At 42.6% G+C, this 23160-nt stretch overlaps 1 protein-coding gene across 1 annotated transcript in view; it reads left to right on the plus strand.

Moving 5' to 3' along the window:
• The window catches only part of syde2 (synapse defective 1, Rho GTPase, homolog 2 (C. elegans)), a 42463-nt gene extending 20070 nt beyond the window's left edge, over window positions 1-22393 (plus strand). Inside the window, exons 5-8 of the mRNA XM_079267543.1 lie at window positions 5946-6072; window positions 14656-14837; window positions 15330-15561; window positions 18590-22393. Coding sequence (XP_079123669.1) covers window positions 5946-6072; window positions 14656-14837; window positions 15330-15561; window positions 18590-19290 — 1242 coding nt within the window. The 3' untranslated portion in view covers window positions 19291-22393. The remainder of the gene's footprint in view (window positions 1-5945; window positions 6073-14655; window positions 14838-15329; window positions 15562-18589) is intronic.
• The last annotated feature ends 767 nt before the right edge of the window (window positions 22394-23160 follow it).

Genomic DNA, 23160 nt, shown 5'->3' on the forward strand with positions numbered 1-23160 from the left:
ATTTATGACTAACCGTATAAAAACCCAACCATATTCGGAAATGCATGCAGAGAACATTTTTTGCTCTATAAATGATTGATTAGTTGTCAAATTTGCTGATTGTTTTTCACTCGATTGATGAATTGACCAATGATTCTAGCAAAATATGATTATTTTCATTATCATCTCATCTTCTGATTGTTTCTTGATTACCGTCACAGAGAATAGTAATTCATTTATTGAAAATAATTTCCCAGAGCTCAAAGTGACAGCAGTCCAAAACCCAAAGATGTCAAACTTACAATGAAATATAACTGGAGAAAATTTGCAAATCCTATACACAGTACATGTAAGCCATTCGAATCCTATTCTGTCAATTGAAAACAGACGTGGATTCGTTTTAAAAGAAGGCTGGTAGGATACAATTATATCATGCATGTCTGTATGGGATGTGTGAGAGAATAGAGAGAGAAATAATCCCACATTCATAGCATCCTTCTAGCTCAGTGTGCTCCAGTTATAATGCTGGACGACTGGCCTGAGCAGAATGGACACAAGAGATGTCTTGCACTTCCTGGGGGGGGGCTGCCACTTTTATTCATAGAGGAGAAAAACTCAGACTTAAGAGACTGATGTGGAAGTGGTGTTGATGGTGGAGTGTTCCCCTGGATCATGTGATCATCTCTTGTTTTGCCCCCCCCCCCCATTTCATGTGGTCTTTGAAGTCAAGGGAGAGGCGGCGGCGTTTCTCTTAATTAGAGCTGAGACAGCGGCAGTAAAAGTGTCTGGCCACTGCTCCTGACTGATCACTCTAGGGGGGCATGCCAAGGGGAAGCGGGTGCCTGGGGCCGGCAGACAAACATTAGGCCTCTACAAAGAGCCTGTCTGTCAAATCAGACCCCGCCTTCGGCCACCAGTGCAGCATGCCGGGCTTCTAGCAGGAGTAGTAACAACAAATGATGTTATTCATTGATATCAAGTTAAAAGTTCAGGTCTCTTTACATTTCTTTCATGTTGGTAGGTAATGAGCTTGTATGGCATAGTTGGTACTGCATGAGACTAGAGTACCGACTAGTGATTGTTTTTATCATCCGTTCATCTATTGAGTAGTTATTTATAGTTGTTTAAACTTTTTATAGACTAAATCATTTTGGTCTGTAAAATGTCAGAAAAAAGTGACTTCAGACTTCTTGTTTTGTCAATCACAAGTAGTTACAATTTTTTTAAATTGATATGATGATTATTTATTTATTATTCCATTAATCGCCAAAGCTAAACAATGCCCATCACATGTCCCAGAGCCCATTTCGACCTCTCCAAATAGTCTGTTCTGTCTGAGGAAGAGTTCAAAACTCAAATATATTATCTATCCAATAATAGAAGCTGGAACCAGTTTGGCCTTTGTGTTTGATGAAAGATTTCATCAACTTATCATTTCAACACCGTACGAGACATAAGTGCAGTGTTGACTTGTCTTTATGAATAGTAAAGGGGGCTTTCAGGCCTAGTATGAGTACCATTAGTTGTCAGTTGAATTGTTTAGGTTGAGCCACATTTCCCTTCAGAAGTTTTATCCAATCATTGCATGAATGTCACGAAGACCTTTCATATTCCAATTGAAAAGAAGGAAAGATACCTGCTATGGAAGTGCAAAATCCCCAGAATGCTCTCTTCACAGCCCAGCTGTTGCTCTCCTGAACCAATTGTTTTCAACCTGTTAGCTCAGATTTCTTCTGTTTGTGTAATACATGCTGATTAGTGTTGCCATATAGTGATTCCCATCTGTTTTTGTCTCTCCTTGTTGGCCTCAGTTTCTCCCTCTGCCTCCTTTTTTTTGTTTTTTTTGTTACTCAGTATCTGACACTGCCTGCCCCCTGTCCCTCGCAGTGCTTCTTCTAACCACTCTCTGCAGAGTAGACTTTGTACAGACTATCAGTGTGTGAGATCGAGTGTGAGGGCTCCCCCAGGTTGCAGGCAGACAGAGGTTAGGACCGGGTCGACACCAGATCCCACAGGAATTTGCAGGTTGTGTCACTAAAGCCCGCACGGCCAGGCGTGCAGCGGTGTGCCTTTACAAATGATTATGTGGATGTTTGATGGGGACTCTTTTTCAGAGTCTCTTAGAAATCAGTGTCCTAAGGGCTTTTAAGACGCTGGATGATTGTGGGTGTTTTGAAAAGACCGCACATAATGCCTGTGTGAGAGACTGGAGTTATGCATGTGAGCACTCAGGACCCATTAAAAAGAGGATCTATCCCAGAAACCCACACACTACCATACATGACCTCCAAACTGAAGCCATTGTCAGACATTGAATCAGTAAAGGAATGGCTTTTGGGCTTACAAACACAAGTCTCTGTTACGTAAATATTCTGAAATGGCTCTTTTCAAACGTGACAGGACTGCAGCCATATTTGGGCTGTATGTGGCATCTGACTATTATGTAGATTAAAACTATATAAATGATATAAAATCTGATGCTGTTCTGATTTGATAGTACAGCTCAATAGTGCTAAACATCGTTAAAAAGTACAAGACGCTTAGTTGTGGCTCCCCTTTAATTCCCCCTGGTTCACTGGATATTCTTACAAGAGAACACATGTTTATATACTGATCTGACCTGACACAAAAGGGATAATTCAAAGTATTTTGTGGTTTGATGAACATATTTTGTGTTTATGCGTCCAAAAGAAGAGGAGAAATGGATCAATGTGTGATTAAGAATCGAATCAACTCTGCGTTTTTCTTTGTGTTGTGGGATAGTAACCTGAATATCTTTGGGTTTCAGACTGATGCTTCGATAAAACTAGACATTTGAAACATGGCATTTTATTGACCAAAAAATGTATCGATTAATTGAGAAAACAATTGGTAGATTAATCGACGATGACATTGTTCTTATTGTGTTTGTGTAGTCGTGGACTGCTCATATGCATGTCTGCTCTCCTATCACATGTTTACGTACATATGTGGGAAGTTTTGAAGTTGATAACAGATCATTATTTCCCTGCTAGTGTTGATTAGAAAGGTGATCAAAGAGAAGTCCTCTTTAGAGGAAGTCAACAACTCGGTGGACTAATTGGTCTAACACTCAAGAGCATTAAATATGTTCAAATGTACTTTCCTTTGATGTCTCTATAAAGTCTTTAAGCTAATCCCAGATCAAAAAAGAAAAAAAGAACTGACCCCATAGTCACTGAGGACATTCCTGTCGGGGGAACTCATTTGGTTTCGTGGTCATTGTGTCTGCCTTATCCGGCACGTAGGTCTTGGCTGGTGCCGCCTGTCGTGTTGCCCGGTGGCAGCCGCAGTGCATAAGTGCAAGTCCTCTTTTTGCTAACAGCTGTTCTCCGCCTGCACTCTGATCCAAAGAGAGACTGTTTTGTTTTTTTCTCAATGGACTTGTTGTTCATTGTGCCCAGTGACTTCTGTTTACCCTCACACAAAGGCAAGTCCCCGCCTAATCTTAGCGCCTCTCTGCCTCTCGTGTGAGGTTCAGAAAACACTGCTGGACTCGACAGAGAGCTGGTGGGGAAACAGTTTATAGTGCTCCTACGCTGGAGCCCGGAAGGGCCAGCAGCGTGTGTGTGTGTATTTGTGTGCAACTGGACCCGACCCGCCATTCACAGCCCACTGACTTAACACATTACCAGGGCAACCACACCAGTTGCTCTGCTATGCAACATACCAGACAGACACATGTAGGAGGAAGTATGGTATGTCTGTAGCCGGGCCTAATCCCAACATAACAAGGAGACCATCGGTGCCGAGTTTCACCTATCAAATGTCAGCGTCTGGAGGAAGTTGTTCAAGGCAAGGCAAGGCAAGTTTATTTGTATAGCACATTTCAACAACAAGGTAATTCAAAGTGCTTCACATAAAACCATTAAAAGCATCAAAACATAAGGCAAAAGAAAAGGAGATTTAAGAACAATTAAAGAAACAGTGTAAGAAATAAAATGCAGAAATGCAGGAAATTGATTAATATATAAATTGAATGTGGTTCAATTAAAGGCAGCAGCAAACAGAAAGGTCTTCAATCTTGATTTAAATGAGCTGAGGGTCTCAGCAGACCTGCAGCTTTCTGGGACTTTGTTCCAGATATGTGGAGCAGAAAAACTGAACGCTGCTTCTCCATGTTTAGTTCTGACTCTGGGAACAGAAAGTAGACCGGTCCCAGGCGACCTGAGGGGTCGGGATGGTTCATAAGGTAGCAGCAGATCAGAGATGTATTTTGGCCCTAAACCATTCAGTGCTTTGTAAACCAACAGCAGGATTTTAAAGTCAATTCTTTGTTGGACAGGAAGCCAGTGCAAAGACATCAGAACTGGAGTGATGTGGTCCACCCTCCTGGTCTTAGTGAGGACTCGAGCTGCAGCGTTCTGAATCAGCTGCAGCTTTCTGACGGATTTTTTACAGAGACCTGTAAACACACCGTTACAGTAGTCCAGTCTGCTGAAGATAAATGCGTGGACAGGTTTTTCCAAATCCTGTTGAGACATAAGTCCTCTAATCCTTGATATATTCTTCAGGTGATAGTAGGCTGATTTTGTAATTGTCTTGATATGGCTGTTCAGGTTGAGGTCTGAATCCATAACTACACCTAGATTTCTGGCTTGGTTTGTGGGTTTTAACATCAGTGACTGAAGCTGAGCGGTGATTTTCAATTGTTCATCCTTGGTACCAAAAACAATTACTTCTGTTTTATCTTTGTTTAATTGAAGGAAATTCTGGCACATCCAGTTGTTGATTTGTTCAATGCAGTTACCCAGCCCTTGTATGGGATTATAGTCCCCTGGTGACATAGTTATGTAGATTTGTGTGATGTCTGCACAATTATGATAACACACTTTGTTGTTTTCCATAATCTGAGCTAGTGGAAGCATGTAGATGTTGAACAAAAGAGGCCCCAGTATTGAACCTTGGGGAACACCACATGTCATTTTAGTCAGCTCTGATGTGTAATCAGCTACAGACACAAAGTATTCTCGGCCCTTCAAGTAGGATTCAAACCAGTTAAGTGCTGTGCCAGAGAGTCCCACCCAGATTTTTTGTCTTTCTAGGAGTATGGCATGGTCGACCGTGTCGAATGCAGCACTGAGATCTAGTGACACTAAGACTGAACTTCTGCCATTGTCTATGTTTAAGTGGATGTCGTTGAAAACCTTAACAAGAGCAGTTTCAGTGCTGTGGTGCTGTCGAAAGCCTGACTGGAAAACATCAAAGCAGTTATTTACAGAGTTCCTGTAGGTCACACTGTGGAGGCTTAGATAAAGAAACACTGATGGTTTACTGCGTAGCGGGTCCATCTTTAATGCTCATAAAGATGTGACAATATCATCACATCTCTTGAGTGTAGATTGGCAAAACACAGCACATTCCTTCTTTTAGTCATTTTCAAATAAACCAAGTGATGGAACGCACAGATGTATTGCAAATAATGCACAGCAGCATTTTAAAGTAAGACTACATATCATTTGAAATATGAAATAATCAGATCTTCATCTTACAATTGAGAAGTAGAATTCATAATCAACAAAAACAAACTGTTGCTCCTTTCAATCTTCTCTGGAACTTTTCCACGACCGCCTTACGTGACTAGTAGCTTATGGTGGTTAATGTTAGCTAACGTCTCTGTGTAACTGCATTACTGAGTTAGTTTGAGGCAGAATTGAGATATGGAGAAATATGATTACAATAGTAAGCAGATGAAGGGTGAATACAAGGTGTGTTTGGTAAAAATAAGTAAAGAGTGAATACTGGTGCTGGTGTGGTGCTGGACCTCCAGCATCCAATCAAAAATACATAATAATCTAAATCTACCTTTTTGTAAAACAGACCAAAGTTTTGGCTTCTGTCCAGCACATTTTTTGAGTGCAGACTTGATCGATATTGTTGTAAAAATGCCTCTCTTTTAAATGCTTTGTTGACTTGACCTACGTGTGTGTCCATGTGCGTTTTGTTAGGTGGTGGGTCTCTACCGTCTATGTGGATCTGCAGCCGTGAAGAAGGAGCTGCGAGAGGCGTTTGAGAGAGACAGCTGTGGCGTGGAGCTGTGTGAAAACACCTATCCCGACGTTAACGTCATCACAGGTAAATAGGTCGCTGGTGACAGAGCGCATAAGCACAGGGTCACCACACACACTGAGTATAATTATTTAACTGGGTGGCTTTCCCAAAGAGTGTTGGTGTCCCTCTGATCTACCCTCTTGACTGTACTTCATTGTGATATCCCAAAATACACTCAGGCTACCCATGAAACATGTGATTCCAGTTGAAATCTATTTCAATTACCGCTTATACCATTGATTTTTTTTAAATGTCAAAAACTAGTGAAATGTCCATCACAATGTCCAAGAGCCCAAATGAACCTAACCGTTTGTTTTTATCCTGAAGAAACGTTTGAACCCAAATGGTGTCTTCTTTTACCCTTCAAAAGAAGACAAGCAGCAAATACTCACATTTGTTTATTTGAAAATTACTTAAGCAATACTGAAAATACTTAAAATACTTCACAATCACATAATCAATGAATTACTTCATCGGTTTAGCTCTGGTTGTGATCACTTTGACGTGTTGTCGGTTCTGTCGTGCAACGCAAGAAGAGAAGAATTTGTGACAGTTGAAACATTTTGTGAAACATTTTTTCCGTGGAAAATGTCACAATCTTATGAGTAACGTGTCAAACATATTTATTTTATTGTATATTATCAAACATTGTTAAACCGCAAGATCATACACCTGTCAGAGCGTTGTGCACTCTATTGTAGACTTTTGCCGTTATGAGAGTATTGAAACTTAATTCATACAGCACCGTTTTTGGCAAAAGTTACAAAATGCTTTGCACAAGATGGAAAAACCTAACAATAAGAATATAAAAATAGATGTGAAAAACACACTGACTTAGTCACTTAATTAGGAGATTGAGGCTTTATTGCTAATCGACATTAATAATAAAACAAAAAGGTCATGACTTAAATGGAGGCTGGATTTATTGATCCGGTCCTTGCCCCAGTGAACATGTCTGAACCGGCATGTCCTCTGCAGATAGGTCAGCACATGTGTACGTGTGTGAGTCTGCTGTTTGTAGTAAAAGCATTCCAGCAGTCAGCCGGTGCCTGGGGCAAGGGTACACACACACACACACACACACACACACACACACACACACACACACACACACACACACACACACACACACACACAAATCAAACCATGCTGTACATTCAGGTCATTCTTTCTCCTTCAGGTTTGTGGTTGAGACATGCTCTGTATTGTCCATTATAGGACACGTTTTAGTAAATACAAAGCACTCAGTCTGGTTGATGATGGAAGTTTGAAAGATGTTTTATTGCTCCACATGTAGTGATGAAAATCTGATTCCTCTCAATTTGTTATTTAGTCAGTAATTGAAATGCCACTCAGATTCCTGTGAGTTGCATTCTCCTTCCACTCCGACGCTGTGAAATATATAATGGATATAACAGTGAGTTATAGCACAACTCACAAAGTCTTAAGCTTACAAAAACAGCCTTGTCATTGGATTGAGTAATGATTGCAGCAGTGCGACACATGAGGGGGGGCGGGCAAAGTTGTAGAAAATGATTTTTGTTTCTCCCACAAAAAGAGGAAGACCAATGGAGCCCCTGGCCACTGTAGGAGCTGCTGTTGGTTTTGGGAAGAGGCCCCGTATAGGCGTCGTCCTATCATGCCTGCTTTGATCCACATGCATTTGCATGGCAGGCCAAAGAACACAGTTAACAGTTGAGCGGGTTAGGAAAAAAGGGCCAGCACCAGCGTGGATTGTTGGTTTTTACTCGCTGCCTAAATTTGCTTCACCAAGCGAGTTGCTGTTGCAGATGGGCCTGAGTGAGTGGGAGAGGGCAGAGAAGTGGGGGAGGGGAGGCAGATGAGGGGTTTATGGTGTGTGTGTGTGTGTGTGTGTGTGTGTGTGTGTGTTGCAAAAATGTTCATCTGGGACATAATCATGGGTTTAATCTTAAAACATACCGTCCTGAAACTTGACTGACCGTATTCTACTTTTTCTTGCCACTGTTTCTAAACGTAATCTCCTCATGTTACAAGAAATGCTCCTAATTTGAATTCATAACTGAAGTGAAATGTCACCTCGTGTTTTATACTCTACGTCTTATACATTTAAAGGCTGAATTTGTGGATTAAAAGGGAGTCTCTGCAGTGCCGAGTCAGGCTCGGGGCTAATGAGCGAACAGCAAACGGATGAGCTAAGAGGCCTGGCGTGTCACACGGCTAATTTAAAAGCGGAGGTAGTGAAAGGGATTATCGAGAGATCAAGAGTTCAATCCAAAGCTTGCAAAACATGCTCAGTGCGCGGCCCTCAATTCTTTCAAATCACAGTTCACTCAAAAGAACCAGAGAGCTGTTATCAACAAGAGCACCATGCTGTTTGAAATCAAGACAAACAGTATTATCTTCAGCAGTTTGTGCTCTGTAAATAGTCTTTCTGCTCTGTAGTTGATCTGTCCATGTGCGACACTTTCGAGGCCATAGAAAGAGTCTGAGCTGCAGTATGTTGTGATGTGGTGGTGGACCAGAGGGATTCACAGCCTCTATAGATTCCTGGCAATCATCGAACAATTCACCAGAGTCGTGGTTCAGTTCTCTACTTTTATTTAAATAAGCGTTGAAAACGCTGTTTATTTTTCTTAATTACTTTAATGTACCTACACTGTATGTATCACATATTGGACACCTACAACTTTAATAATCCTATAACCCTATATCTCTTCAATTTGTTGGTTTTAAATTTTTTATTTTGTACGGATTAAACAAATTGATACATCGTGTTAATGAGCAAGCTTTACAGGAAGTGGATTTATTTGTACCTTCTGACAGAGCTAGGCTAGCTGTTTCCCCCCGTTTCAAGTCTTTATGCTAAGCTAAGCTATACACTGTTGGTGATAGCTTCAAATTGACTGTATGAGAGTGATACTGATCTTCTCATCTAACTTTCAGCAAGCTAATTTGTGTATATCCCTAAATATTGAACTATTTAATTAAATAGGCATTTGAAGTGATTATTCTTATTTTCAGCCACTTTAATCTACACTCAGTATGCCCATGTGTCCCTTATTAATACTGTAGGAGAAGTTTAATTGGAGCAGGATCTTTGCACTTTTCAGTCGGCCTTTGTGTTGTCAAATAGTTCACTTACTCAAACTATCAGATGATGTTTTTCTACCCAGTGAGGAAGGCTTCACACACCAGTTTGGAGTGGGGATGGAGGTCAGTCGGTAAAATCTAAGGCTGTATGACGTCAAATGTCACTCAGCATAAGCAGAGTATGACAAAAAAATAATAACAAGCAGAGCATAACCACAAAATGAAAACAATATATTTTAGAATTCACGCCTCCTTACATGTCACCCTGGTTGGAAAAAACAAATACACAATGAATCACTGTGAGAAAGGCCACTGTAGCGACCGTAACTAATGATTAAACCCTCAGCTCAACCTGTTTTGGCCTTTGTGTGGAAACAAAGCTTCTGAAGTGATCCAATGATGGCAAACTTGTCCGGATATCTGTCGTCTGTCCCAAGCCCGGCTGGTTGACAGCTCAGCCCAGTTATTCATCCTTGTTTGAGGTCTTTTAATTTGCCTCGCCTGACTCGTCATTTCCATAGCCTATTTCTCGACCCCCCCCCCCCCCCACCCTCGGCAGTACACCAGTGAAGACATGGAAAGTCATTAACAAGTGCCCCCTTTGTTGCCGAACAAACACAGATGGTATTTGGCTCACGCATGGGGGATTAGCTGAACCTTGGGCCGGCCGGGGAAGCAGGCAACCACTTCACAAAGAGCTGCAGGCCTGTGTGTGTGTCAGAAGAGCTCTTACAATGCGGTCGGTAATCATTAAGACATATTTCTGATGAATCCACATGTAGCATGAGAGCGCCGCTGTTTCCAGATTCAGGAATGGGGTTTGCTGCTCTTGGGTTTTAGGGGTTACGGAAAAAGTTGAAGAAACCTCAGACACACACACACACACACACACACACACACACATCACACATCTCCTCTGCCCCCCCCCCCCCCCCCCCTAGTGCTGTGGGGGCGTGCAGGACAGCAGGGGGGGGGGCGGGCAGGACGGAGAACAAACTCCCATTTGTTCTCCAGGCGAGGCGTTGACTGCAGCACTGACAAGAGGAGTGACCTTCCGCTTTGTTTGAACAAGAGGTCAAAGGTAGAGCCGTGCCCCAGTGCATTGTGTGCCTTGTAGTGTTTGGTGGCACATTTGGAACATTGAAAGTCTGAATTGATTAGAAAAAAAATCACACAAATTTACATCAAAATACTTTTTGCTACTATAATCTGTAGCTTTAATTGCATGTTTTGAAGGAGCTGCTATTGATTTCAGCACTCATTTCAGTTTGGTGTTAATCCGCCAAGCGTGTGGGTGGAGGTATATGTATCTGTAGTTCATATCTCTGCTGGTTTCAAGCCAAAGCCCCAACAGTCTAAATGTGAGAGAGCAAGACTCTCAGGCTGTGCTTGTTGTCGGCTTGGCTGTGAAGGAAAGCAGCACGAACGCAAACCGGTCCTGCTGTTGTTGTGTCTAGATGATCTGCCTCACAGCAAAGTGAAGGTCAAAGGGTCTTTCATTTTCGACACAAAACAAAAGAAGCCTTGCTGTTCAGAGATACGGGTGGAAACATATGGCTCATTTTAGCTTCCAGGCAGTCTGTGTTGTTCCTGCGATGAAAAGCGCTGATTATCATTATCTCAGTAAAGTCTCAGCAAAGATTGACAACAGGAAGCCGGAGGATGTTCATAAAGCATTCCTGCGTAATCAGATTTGGAAATCAGCATGTGTAGAGGAGCATTAAGGAGAGGGAGTGTGTTCATGGGTCCTTATCGCGTTCTGCTCATACCAGATTTCATACCAAACCCGATGAAGATAACTGATAACTGAAGTGAATAAGAACTAAAAAACAAACGTGGAAACATGTCGCCACAGATCAGCCGGGCTCAGGGGACACCTTCAAGAGCAGGGACATTTCATGAAGTTTGAATGTTTTCCCGAAGTCGCGTTAAAGTCTGACTCCGCTGACCTATAGCTGTCAACGCGTTGGTCGGGGGTGGGGGCGGGGGTGGGGGGGGGGGGGGGGGGGGTGCTGACATGGTGCGCCTGTGTGCTTGTATGGGTATGAGTTGTTTTTTTCTTCAGAGCCGTGTGTGTGTGTGTGTGTGTGTGTGTGTGTGTGTGTGTGTGTGTGTGTGTGTGTGTGTGTGTGTGTGTGTGTGTGTGTGTGTGTGTGTGTGTGTGTGTGTGTGTGTGTGTGTGTGTGTGGTAGTGATGAGTCTCGAGTTAAGAAGAAAGAGTTGTGGATGGGCTTCAAAAGCAAGATAGCAAAGTTGCTGTTTTTCTGTTATTATGGTAGCTGGCACAAACAGTACAATATCTATTATTTTTCAAGCATTTATTGTTCTAGTGGGGACAGATTCACAGCATTGGATAATCACCAAAACAAATCTAATTCAACATATCATAGTCAGCATTTACAGTCTAAGCTCATTTATAATGCTTGTCACCAGAAGTGAAATAGACAAACAGTGCAATAGGCAAAAAAGTCCAACTGTATGAAACACATTCAATAAATTATACAAATTACAGCTAAAATAGCATAACATGTGGAACAAGAGTCTACAGCACGGAGCTAAATGCTAATGACGGCACGCTTACAACGCTAACGTGCCAATGTGCAGCAGGCATAATGTTTACCACGTTCACCAGCTTTGTTTGGCGTGTTAGCATTTGATTTGATATTTAGCACTTAGCACGGCGGAAGTTGTTGGTAATATCATTCATTTTGCAGGTATTTGGTCATCAGTTTGAGCATATTGGCCAAAGCTAAATGTTTGTCACGATTTGTCCTCTGGAGACCATAGATATCTGGACCAATGACCATGATCTTCCAAAACTGTTTAATGTCATATTAAACAGAAATATACATATAAAAAGGAGGAAGTAGTGTGGATTAACTTTTGAAAGAAAAGAAATAAGTGCTAACGAGAATTCAAATCATTTAGTTTTTTTTATACCTTTTGAATTTCTTGTGAAACCTGTTGTGGTATTGTGCTTGATGAGTGGTTTGACCAATAAATGCAACACTTAAAGTTTCCAGTAGTTTATTCTCTCAATGAGTGTTGGGTTTTGTTTCTGCTGAATGTCACTGCAGATACTGAACCTCATGCTAATCTGAGACTTAAGAGTAAGGGTAAGTAACACTGAGCTGAATTTAGATCCTCCTTTCACCCTCTAATCCTTTATCCAAAAGCTTGTATGTCCATGTAGCTGTTGGAAAGGAAAATGGGAAATTGAAGTGTGTCATCACCTAAAAACAAAGAAATGCAAGGTTCCTTTTTAAGACATTTGTCAATCCGAATTATTCGATTGTTGTGTGATGGACCCACGATGCCAGTTAGGAATAGACTGCAAAGCTTTAAGCCTCAGGCTCCCTTAAAGAGCAGAGCGGGGACTTACTGGGATTAAACAGTGAGCATGTTAAATTGTGCCCTCCATTCTCCTTACTGGGCCTAAAGGGGATGCCAGCAGATTTACCGTGAATCTTACTGCAGTTTGCTGTAAATAAAAGGCAAGAGGCAACCCACGTCGGGTGTATGGGAGGAAATCCAGCGATGTAGAAGTGATAAAGTAGGAGCTCCTATTTACAGCATCCGAATCAGAATCAGTTGCAAAAGCCCAAGGGATTGTGACGCTGCTTTGGGATGCAGGGAAACAATTGTGAATGGGTTTTCATGCTTACATCCTTCAAGCTGATATACAATCATAGCCACAATCAGAGATCCGTGTTTGTAGGAAGCCTATCCAACCTCCAAAACAATGCAAGAACCTACGGCAAAAAACCTATTCAGCTCATAAAACACATTGCACCACAATCTGAAAATTCATATTTCACCGCTGCATAAATAAACAGAAGGGGTGCATCATAATGTTTGTGCCAAACTCGATCTACAATTGAGCAATGCAAGGATTTCACACATGGAAGGAAGAAGCTTAAAGAGCAGAAATGAGCAGCCCAGCAACACACCAAAACATCGGCCACAAGCAGATCCGCAGCAGAGCAATGAAACAGCCGTACGCCTCTGCAGCATCACAGCATTCTCATAGTGTCAAATACAGCCAAGACATTATATGATAAACATGTTGGCACAAGTGTTGAGTAGGAAAGCAGCAATCGCTGGCATCTCAGCGGAGAATAAACCTTTTGGGACGAGTTGCCAGGGTCCAAAGGTGCAGACAGCTAGGACAGGAAATCTTTGGACTGTTGCTTATGAAATGTTGTTCAAGCATCAAGTGTTTGTAGCAGCAGTAGCATTGCAGAACAAAATGTGTGTTGGGTTTATGGTGCACTGTGCAAATATAGATTCAGTGTGGTTGCAGTGATATAGTGTGTCGAGTAAAGTATTTCACATTTGTCTCACACTGGCTCAGGGAATGTGACAAGGAGGGATTCCACGCAAGGTTACACTTAAAACCAAACATAACTTATTAAACTAAGGTAAACACAAAATGGAGTGCGCAAAGTCAGTGATGGAAGCAGTGCATGTGTGCGCTGTGGAGGTGTTGAAGGTGCAAAAACCAAAAAGATTGTAATGCATGGTGGAAGTCAGCTGTAGCAACGGAGAGAGACAACGACCATCTGGACCAGCTTTTATAGCCTGGAAGGCCCAGGTGAGCTTCATCATGCTGACGACCGTCCCTTGTCACATCACAAGGGATCAGCGTTAACGGGCTCACAGCCATCCATCCGTTTGTAGCTCATTGTCTGCCTTTAATTGGCAGACATCAAGTCTGTCAAACCTTTCTTTGTGAACAAACAACGCTGCATCAGTGGCGTACGCTTTTAAAGTTGTATTTGGGACAACAAAAGGTGATTGGTCAAGTGTGTCCTTTGCATTTCTAAAAGGTTTGATCAACAGTGTGCTTTGTTTGCTGGTCATTTTATCATTGTGGTGACAGTAACCCAGAGGTCTTATGAAACATCATAGAGACATTCGTCTGTATTACTTTGGAGCATAACCAACATTGCTGATTACACAGCCCCCAGCCGTCTCTGAAAACTGATACAGCTTCACGCAGACACTCACCACAAAAGAGCTGTCACGCTGCCATGAGCCTTTCTTATTCCCATATTTATCCCCCCCCCCTTTACCTTTGATGAAAAGACGTGCCAGCGATATTTCAGGGGCTTAGTGGAGACAGACAGCGTGAGTTTCAAGTTTTCCCGTAGCTTTTGTCTAACCTAGGAGAGGCAGGAGTCACAGGTGTGAACGCGCCATCACAGACATCAGCCCCCCCCCCCCCCCCCCCACCACCCCCCACACTCCAATCAGGCATCTCAGCAGATGCCATAGTATCACCCGAGGGAACACTGGGACCTCAATTTGCAGCCAAGAGAGTGTGCCAGGTTCAGTGGTTTGAAAGAGAGGGGAAATAAAAGCTTTTTAAAGATAGCTTGTTCGTGATTTGTCAGGTGTTAAAGCTGCCCGTGTTCTCAGTTCAAGCGTGGGGAAAATGAATGACCCCCCCAGCTATGATGCAAAGAACTAATTTATTTACTCACCGACACATTTTCCTCACGCTGTATTCTCTCTCTCTCTCCAACCTTTCAGGAGTACTGAAGGACTACTTGCGAGAGCTGCCCTACCCTCTGATCACCAAGCAGCTGTACGAGGCGGTGTTGGAGTCCATGGCCACGAGGCCTCTGCGGATAGGAGCCGCGGGCTGCGAGAACGACCAGGCCGACACGGAGCACACCGTCGGCCTGCTGGACAACCTGCCAGACGTGGAGAGGGTGAGGAAGACAAACTCTTTTTTTACATCGGGGGAGAACAGTCCACAAGCCTGCCAACTGCTAACTATTTTCAGATTAATCATAAATGACTCAAAATGAAAACATAAGTCTTCGTGAGGCAGATACCAATGTCGATAATTTAGAGTTTAAGAATCCAATAATGATAAATCAACCAATATTCCTTTTTTTGCATAACACACAAACAGCATTTTTAACGAGGATCCTATTGTGACCAAGGATAAACTATGTAATGGTGAGAGTTTCGAAGCTACCTCAAACATATCTTTACTGCAATGTCCTGTTATTTATCTGCTGACATAAACAATACATACACACAGTAATGCTACAAATAGCTTGATGAAGTGGATTTTGCAGTGTAGCTCTGCTGCTGCCAGTTGTACGACTGCAACTACTAATCACAATAATAACACGGCCGTATTTGTCTGTTTTTGCACGTGTGTGTGTGTGTGTGTGTGTGTGTGTGTGTATCAGATGACACTGCAGACGCTTCTTGACCACCTGAAGCTGGTAGCGTCCTGCCAGGAAGTGAACAAGATGACGTGCCAGAACCTGGCGGTGTGTTTCGGCCCGGTGCTGCTCAGCCAGCGCCAGGATGCGTCCTGCCACACCAACCGAGTCTTCATCGACTCAGAGGAGCTGGCCAGCGCGCTGCACTTCAAAAAGCACATCGAAGTCCTGCACTACCTGCTGCAGCTCTGGCCTGGTGAGCGATGGTTAGATTTGTGAATAAATGTTGTCATTTTTGGACAATATTTTGTTACGTTAAATACACTTCTACAAGGTATTTCGGTTTGAAACACGTTCTGTTTTTACAAGCAGGTAGTATACATCAGACAAACGTCAGTGAGTCTGTAAACACAGCCTCTTGCCCCGCCTGCTTAAGGGTATTATATGAATCAGTGCCAGCTCTGCGGTTCAGCTCTACAAAGGATTGTTAAAGGGCTCGGTTGCTTTGATGCTTGAGGTTTTCCACCAGTGGCACAAATACAGCTGATAGCCATTGGCCACCATCTGTTTGCTCCTCAGAGATGAAGCTCTCCACAGAGTGCTTCATCGTGGCAGACTGAGCCAATCAGAGCCAAGCCAGTAAGCCCCAATGTAAACCAAACTTTTGAGGCGTGGCACCCTGTCTTAAGAGAAACCACCAACCAAGGACAGAGACCCAGTACCAGCCTCACACACACACACACACACACACACACAGGTCATCTGTCTGCCTGCACAGCTGCTCTCTGCCAGCTGCAGCTGTCTGCTCAGTGTGAGATATGAAGCGACAAAAAAAATGATTCAGAAGGGCATCAAGAAAAGAGCTCCAGGCGTGCGGGAGGTCACGGCAACTAATTTAATATTTCTCAACCCTCTGCGTTCCATTTTTTTAAACATTGTGTTCATCGCATCTCTAATCAATGTGTGAGCCATTCAATGGCCGTTGCGGTGCAGTTAAAATCTCAGCTACTGTGGAAAATTCAAATCCTCAGAGCTCTTCCCTGTAACCTGCAGCTTTAACCAGAACTGCTGATTGATGTCCAAAGAAGAAGTGACTCTGTGTCTGGTCTGGCCTCTGGATTTAAATGCATCCTCAGACTCCCACACTGAACAAATTCTGTGTAAACTGCTGAAGTGGAGCACCCTCCACCCTCCTTTTACATCAACTGTGGAAGAAACACACAGAAAAAGAGAGCACACCAACTGAATAAGTCAGCATTTGTGAATCCCATAATTGCTGGCATAGTCTGGTGAAGTACAAGTGCACATATCCTATGTTCTATCCTCCCAATGGAGGAAGAAGATGGGTTCAAGTGGTCTAAAGAAAAATAGTTTTTAAGCCTGCACTTCTTCTGCACTCCTGTCAGCAGCTGATGTCACGCAGTTAGTGCCTATAATGATCTGTAATAACCGTGACAGTCCAGGTTCAAGCCTTTGTTCACACCCTCAGTAACATCTCCATTCTGTCTGCTTCTCCCAGCTCAGAGCGTAGGACGCCGGGACTGTAATTAAAGACATTCCAGGCTTAACCTTAGCCCTCAGCCCCTGAAGCGTCACCCTAACATTTCACAATCATTATGGGATATTTTCAGCCGCCTCTTCAAGCCTGTCACACACGCATACCTGACCCTCCAAGGCATTGTTGCTCAAGCGTGCATGTCTTTGGGCAAATGCAAGGACTTCTGTCACTAGTGACACTATTTCCAGGTAGCGTGAGAGAGCATGAGCGTATGTGTGTTGAAGAGGCTGAGGGGGTGTTGTGTGTTCGGTGTGAATTATGTATTTTCTGTACCTGTGAGCAGATGGTTACACCGACAGAAGAGGAGACTGTCTGTCTGTGGGGATTTGTTTGTGTTATTATTACTTTTAGCCTTTTTTAACATGAGGAGCGGTGTTTTTGTCTGATTCCTGCCTTCCATTTCTTCTGCTGACAGCTAATAACTTAAATCTGGTCATCAGTGAGTCATATAACACGAGGATCATTTCTGTTTGTTTTAGGTGATACTTGCTTGAGTCTTTAGGCTCAGGAGAGTTGCAAGGCTGCACATAAACACTACTGTATCGGCAACCCGTCCTGCTGAATGAAATGCAGTCAACATGCTTCACAAGTCCTCATGTCTTTGTAAAGATAACATTTTAAACCTTTTTCATACACCTCTAGATGAAATACATTTGCGTATTGTGTATTGTACCTCTTGTACATGACTTACAGCCATAACTTTTAACGCTTTTTTTGCTTTTGTTTTGTTCCTTTCAATCCAGTAAGGGAGAGCTAGCGGTGTCAACAAGTGTAGGCACACAGAGATAAACACAGACAGGTAACCGGACTGTGCTGGTTGTGGTGGAGTGCTCGCTGTTCCCTTTCGTGGCACAGTCAGATGGTTCTTTCATAATGTCCAAACAGGGTTTCAGTTTAGTTCATTTTTAAGTTTGGGTTTAGTCAACAGTTGATAGAAAATAGCACAGACGGATGGCATCACAGTCACAGAGTGTGGTGGTGTGACTTCAGCATGTTTGTCTGACTTTGAGCATGGCATGTTCACATTATTGTGTCAGGGCTCCCGCAACTTAATGAACTTATTGCCGGCTTATCCAGATATCTTTGTTTCAAAGATAGAGGTTCATTTCATAAACCTGTGGTCTCAGTTATTGTACAAAAAAAGACTTGTTGTTTTCATGGCATGTTTTTTTTAAATGTCATTTTGACAATGACGTTGCGGAACAGGACTTAAAGGGTCACTTCACGCAAATTACAAAAGTAGTATTTTGTCACTTACTCTGAGTGATATTTTGCTCTGCTGATAGTATTGGGTTTGAAAATTGGGGTGGCGATAAAAAAAAAGCTAATGACTGTTATCGCAAAACAAATGAAACCAAAAATATCTGCATGGCTAGACACCACGAGGGGTATATGATCAAATGTTTTTTTCCCTGATACTTTGGGTGAACTAACCCTTTAAACAAATATTTCATCATTTTGGGAAATATTCTTTCCAAAGGTAAATAAAAGCTGCCTAGCACCTCTTGCTGTCCCCCACTGTTTCCAGTCTTTATGCTAAGCTAAGCTAACCAGCTGCTGGATGGATAGAATGATTTTGATCTTCCAATTTAACTCTTGGCAAGAAATCAAACGAGTATATTTCCCAAAATGTAGAACCGTTCCTTTAAGGATATTAGTTCACACGGCCTCTATACATTGAATTCCTCTGCCTGTCTTACGTCTCTCTTCCTGTCTTCTCCTCCAGTTGTGGACCCACATGGCCGGTCCTGCTTTCAGCCCCCTGCAGCCTGTTTGGCTCCGGCCTCACCTGGCCTGCTGTCAGCTCCTCCCATACGGCGGAGAAAAGAGCGCCCTCAGGTCCTGAACCTCTCTGAAGCGGAGATGGCGGGTGTTCTGCGGCCCAAACCGGGCCGCTTGGACAGCCCCAGCAACCGCTACGCTGGCGACTGGAGCGACTGCGGCGAGAGCTACTTCCCTTGTGAAATTCTGCTGCCTCCCAACAAAGAGGAGGCGGACTATGACGACGTGGCCTCCGAGGACACAGAGGCAGCTGACGAGGTGCAGGAGAAGCCTGAGGACGCAGAGGAAGATGACGGGCAGATGGTCACAAGCCCTGAGTCTGATCCTGCCGAGCAGGAGCAGCCTCAGAGAGAGGAGGAATATGAGGAGGAGGAGGAGGTGGAGGAGGAGGAGGAGAAGCAAGTAGAGAGTGATACGAGCAATGGGCAGCCATTAGAGGACAAGGAGGAGGAGAGGATGTGCGTCCACATCCTGCCCCCTTGTCTGCCCAAAGAGCACACCTACCAGGCTTACATGAAGATCCAGGATATCAGCCCCGTGCTGAGCAACAGGGTCAACCTCAGAGACCTGCAGGAGAGCATCGACACTCTCATAGGAAACCTGGAGCGAGAGCTCAACAAGAACAAGCTCAACGTTGGATACTGACTCCTACGACAGTGACACACACAGATATCCACTCGCGCACTCGTAAGGACTGATGGTGTTTGGAGAGACCTTCTTTACCGTTCAAGGTGCTTCGGGATACAGCCACAGTGTTTCCATGGAGGTCCTGTGATGTCGGCGCGGTGCTTCTGTACAAACCTAAAGGACGAGGTGAGAAGAAATGCAACGGGGCACTTCTGGCGTTTGTAATTTACCCATAGACATTCCGCAGTGTTTTTATTTTATTGTTATTTTGTCGACTGTTTTACTTCATGTTGTGTGTTTGTTTCAGTCCGGTTCTGTGTTCCATGTTGTTATTGTTGCTTCTCTTCTTATTAGAAGAACCCATTGACCCCTCAGGGGTTTAAACGGTGCCTTAATTGTGTGAAGGTGGTACGTCAAGAGGAAAATCCACCCTGAAATACGATGCATTCCCTCGTGTGATCTCGATACAGTGTTGATAACCTCTGTGATGTTATGAAGATATGTTTTTACACAGACAAAGGCTGCACTGTGTTGTGTTTTTTAGCAGGTACGAATCCACACAGGGTACTATGGGGCTGTACTCATGTAATCATTTAAGCGATACTGATGTCAACATTTTAAGGGCAAAATTCCTGATATACTTCATTTAACGTTGAACATTTTCAAAACATCCCAGTGCTTCCAGAGTTTCCCTTATAAGTATTTTGATGGCTGGCTTCTGAAGCCATTGGACACTTCCACAACTAAGCAGAGGTAGGCAAAAACATCTGGGATGCATTCGGCCTTTCAATTAAGAATTGGATTCCAAGAAACGTTTGTCATTCGTTAATTAGATTAATAAAGGAAAAGGTGGTTCTCCAGACATGGACAGGGCCTCTATCACTTATGGATGAAAACTGCTCCCCTGTTTCATTGAACCCTGCTGTTATTGACCAGAACAATTGTATTTGTATTTTTGAGCACGTAAACACAGTGTTTAGCAATGCAAACCAAGATCATAGGAGGAACCTGTGTGCATTCTGTTTGAGGGTGGATTTCCTTTTTTTTTTTTTAAGGCAGCAGAGAGCTTTTCTATTGAGGTATGAAACACTAAATGTTGTACAACAATAATGCACTTATAAGGCAGGCAGGAGTGTAGATTGTCATTATAGCTCATGCAGTAGAATGGACTGTGGACTGAGGTACGGGAGAAACCTCCTGTTAAAGGATAAATAAGTAATAAATACATTTATTTACGTTCTGTATTGTGCAAGATGTGTTGACGCCCATGTAAAGGTCTACAATAAAACTCTATCTCTGAACAGAAGAGATGTGTTTGATCATAAGCAGGCAACTAAAACGGAGAAAATGGGTTTCATGTGGCATCATATTTACTTTTGGCATAACAGAATACTCCAACATTTTGGTAAATTAGCTTTTTCACTTTCTTACTGAGAGTTAGTTAGATTAGAAGATTGATGACCTGTCGTGTCTGTATGCTAAATATCAGATCATTAGCCGAGCTTAGCGTAAAGACTGGGTTCAGGGGGAAACAACAACCCTTTGTTGTTTAATCCCTGTGTTTGCACAGAGTCTTTACACTATTCTTAGATTAGCTCATTTATCAATCTTCTACCGCTCTGCAGAAAAAGCAAATAAGCTACATTTCTCAAAATGTGGAATTATTCCTTTAAATACCACCAACCAGTAGACCTTCTGCTTCTCCCATCTTTTTGGCAAAAACAGTGAATTACACAAAGCTGAAATGTGAAGCACAACTTCAAAGCAGCGGTGAAAGCTGTTGGCGGAGGGCTTCAGTTCGTACGACTTAGCTAGCTGCCTAAATCGACAAAGGACGTTATTAGCAATCCAGGGATTCAGAATGATCAGTATTTAACCTGTATGTGTATATAATTATAGAAATGTATTCGGAGTATATTATTTTTTACAGCTTCTATTTCAATGGCGTATTTAAATACTTCTGATGACCTCGTAGTGTTGTAGAACTAGTCGCTTTTACTCCCTTCAAGCTCCCTGTACACATCTTAATGTGCTGGACTAATGGTACAACTTTAGCTGTAAAATATATGATAAAATCGTGCTCTTGCAGAAAAAAAGTGATATTTTTATTGTATTGTGTATATATTTGACATTGTTTTGTGTCTGTGGTGGACTAAGCTGTGTGTTCATGATGATTATTGGTGTTTTTTAAGGTACTGAACGTTGCATGGTCAAAAGCTTTACTGACACAAACAAGGCTGTTTCTCAAAAGCCTTTGTATTTGATATTTATGTGTAAAAAGAGTTATTTTGTAATGTATGCTCGTTTGTTCGTCACCCTGTTCCTCAATACACAGATGACTGCGCTGGTCAAGCTTTTCTCCAGAGGACTTGAATGCTGACTGTGATGTGGTTTGCGAAACATCCATGTTATACATTATATTCAGTGTTATCTTAGAATATGGCCATTTATTTCCACTATCAAAAACTGTTTAACTCAAATTGTCATCAGTCTTGTTTTCATTTTTTTTTTTCTTGAAACAAATGGAAAAGATATGTTGCATGAAACAGTTTCAATTGTGAAACCCAGTTGCAAAATCGAACACTTGTTTTAAGAAAGAGACGCATATATTGGGCTTGAAGAGAAGATGGACAGGTGATGTAAGGTTTGCTTTTGTATTTATATATTTTTAATTTTGTTTTGTGCTGTTCTTCCACATCCCACACCCCCAGCATGGTGTCTGTTAACAGTCCTGCTGCTTCATATTGGTGAAGCTGTGGCTGCTGCTGTAGTCGGTCTGGTGAAAGTGAGTTTCAGCAGAGTTCCTGTCCAACCATCTGTCTGTACTGGCAACACAAAAACAACCAGGGCCCCATTGCAGTATAAAACCAATGTGGGAGAGCATCACCTGCAGTTTGGTCTCATTTAGATTGTTTTTCCTTTGCAGTGGCAACACATTAGGTACTCTTCCCGTCTGCTTTAGTGTCCTCTTAGCTCCCAACTTCTCACAGAACATATCAGCAAACAGCTGCATCATTTCTATTGTTTGTGTTACATCTTGTTCATTTTTCTGTCTCGTCCCGTTTGTCCTTTGGAGAGAGAGTCACATAGAAAGCATCACTAAACAATACAAAAAAAGCATTTTGTATTGATCCTGAGAAATGTATGATCATAATAAAGTATATTATTTTACATTTACATGTGGACTGTGACTCTTTCTTTTGGCAGATATACTGGTACACAGTCCATCATTTGATTCAGCTATAATCTGCAAAGGATGTAATTGAGCTTTCATCTCTGTGACATTTCCTAGTTTCTACTACACCTTGAATGACTATTTCCCAGAATTAAACAATCACTTGACCTAAAGCTCTGCTTGAACTGGAAGAGTATTTAACACATCTGATTATGCAGAGATGTATACAAAGCAAAAAAACATGTCCGCTGAGAAATCCCAAAACACCTTGGGTTGACAGTCAGAATAGTACAGTTTAAGGCACAGTTAACATCTCCCTACAAACATAGACGAGCCTGAATTCATTCATAAAAACGTCTTCTGGCAATGGGTTATAAAAGAAAGAAAAAAATGTAGATCACATCACTCTTGTTTAAATGACTCTACATCATGACTGCAGCCACATTTTCCCAAACTATTCTAAACACCATCTTTGTTTTGATTGAAACGCAGTTGAAAAATCTGACCCTTCATGAAAGTGGACTCTGTTATTTTTTGTAGATTCATCTCTTTGCTGTGGGAGCATGGTAACCCAGCCTCAGCAGAGAACGGATAAATAAGTCGGGGAATTGCCCTTGCTGGCTTGTGGGAATCTCCCAGAACGACTTCCAGCTTCAGGGACATTCCCAGAATGCAGCTGCATTTAGCCGTCAGTGAAGGTTGCACTTTCACTG

The sequence above is a fragment of the Melanostigma gelatinosum genome (assembly GCF_949748355.1).
Source record: "Melanostigma gelatinosum genome assembly, chromosome: 4".
NCBI classification, from domain to species: domain Eukaryota; kingdom Metazoa; phylum Chordata; class Actinopteri; order Perciformes; family Zoarcidae; genus Melanostigma; species Melanostigma gelatinosum.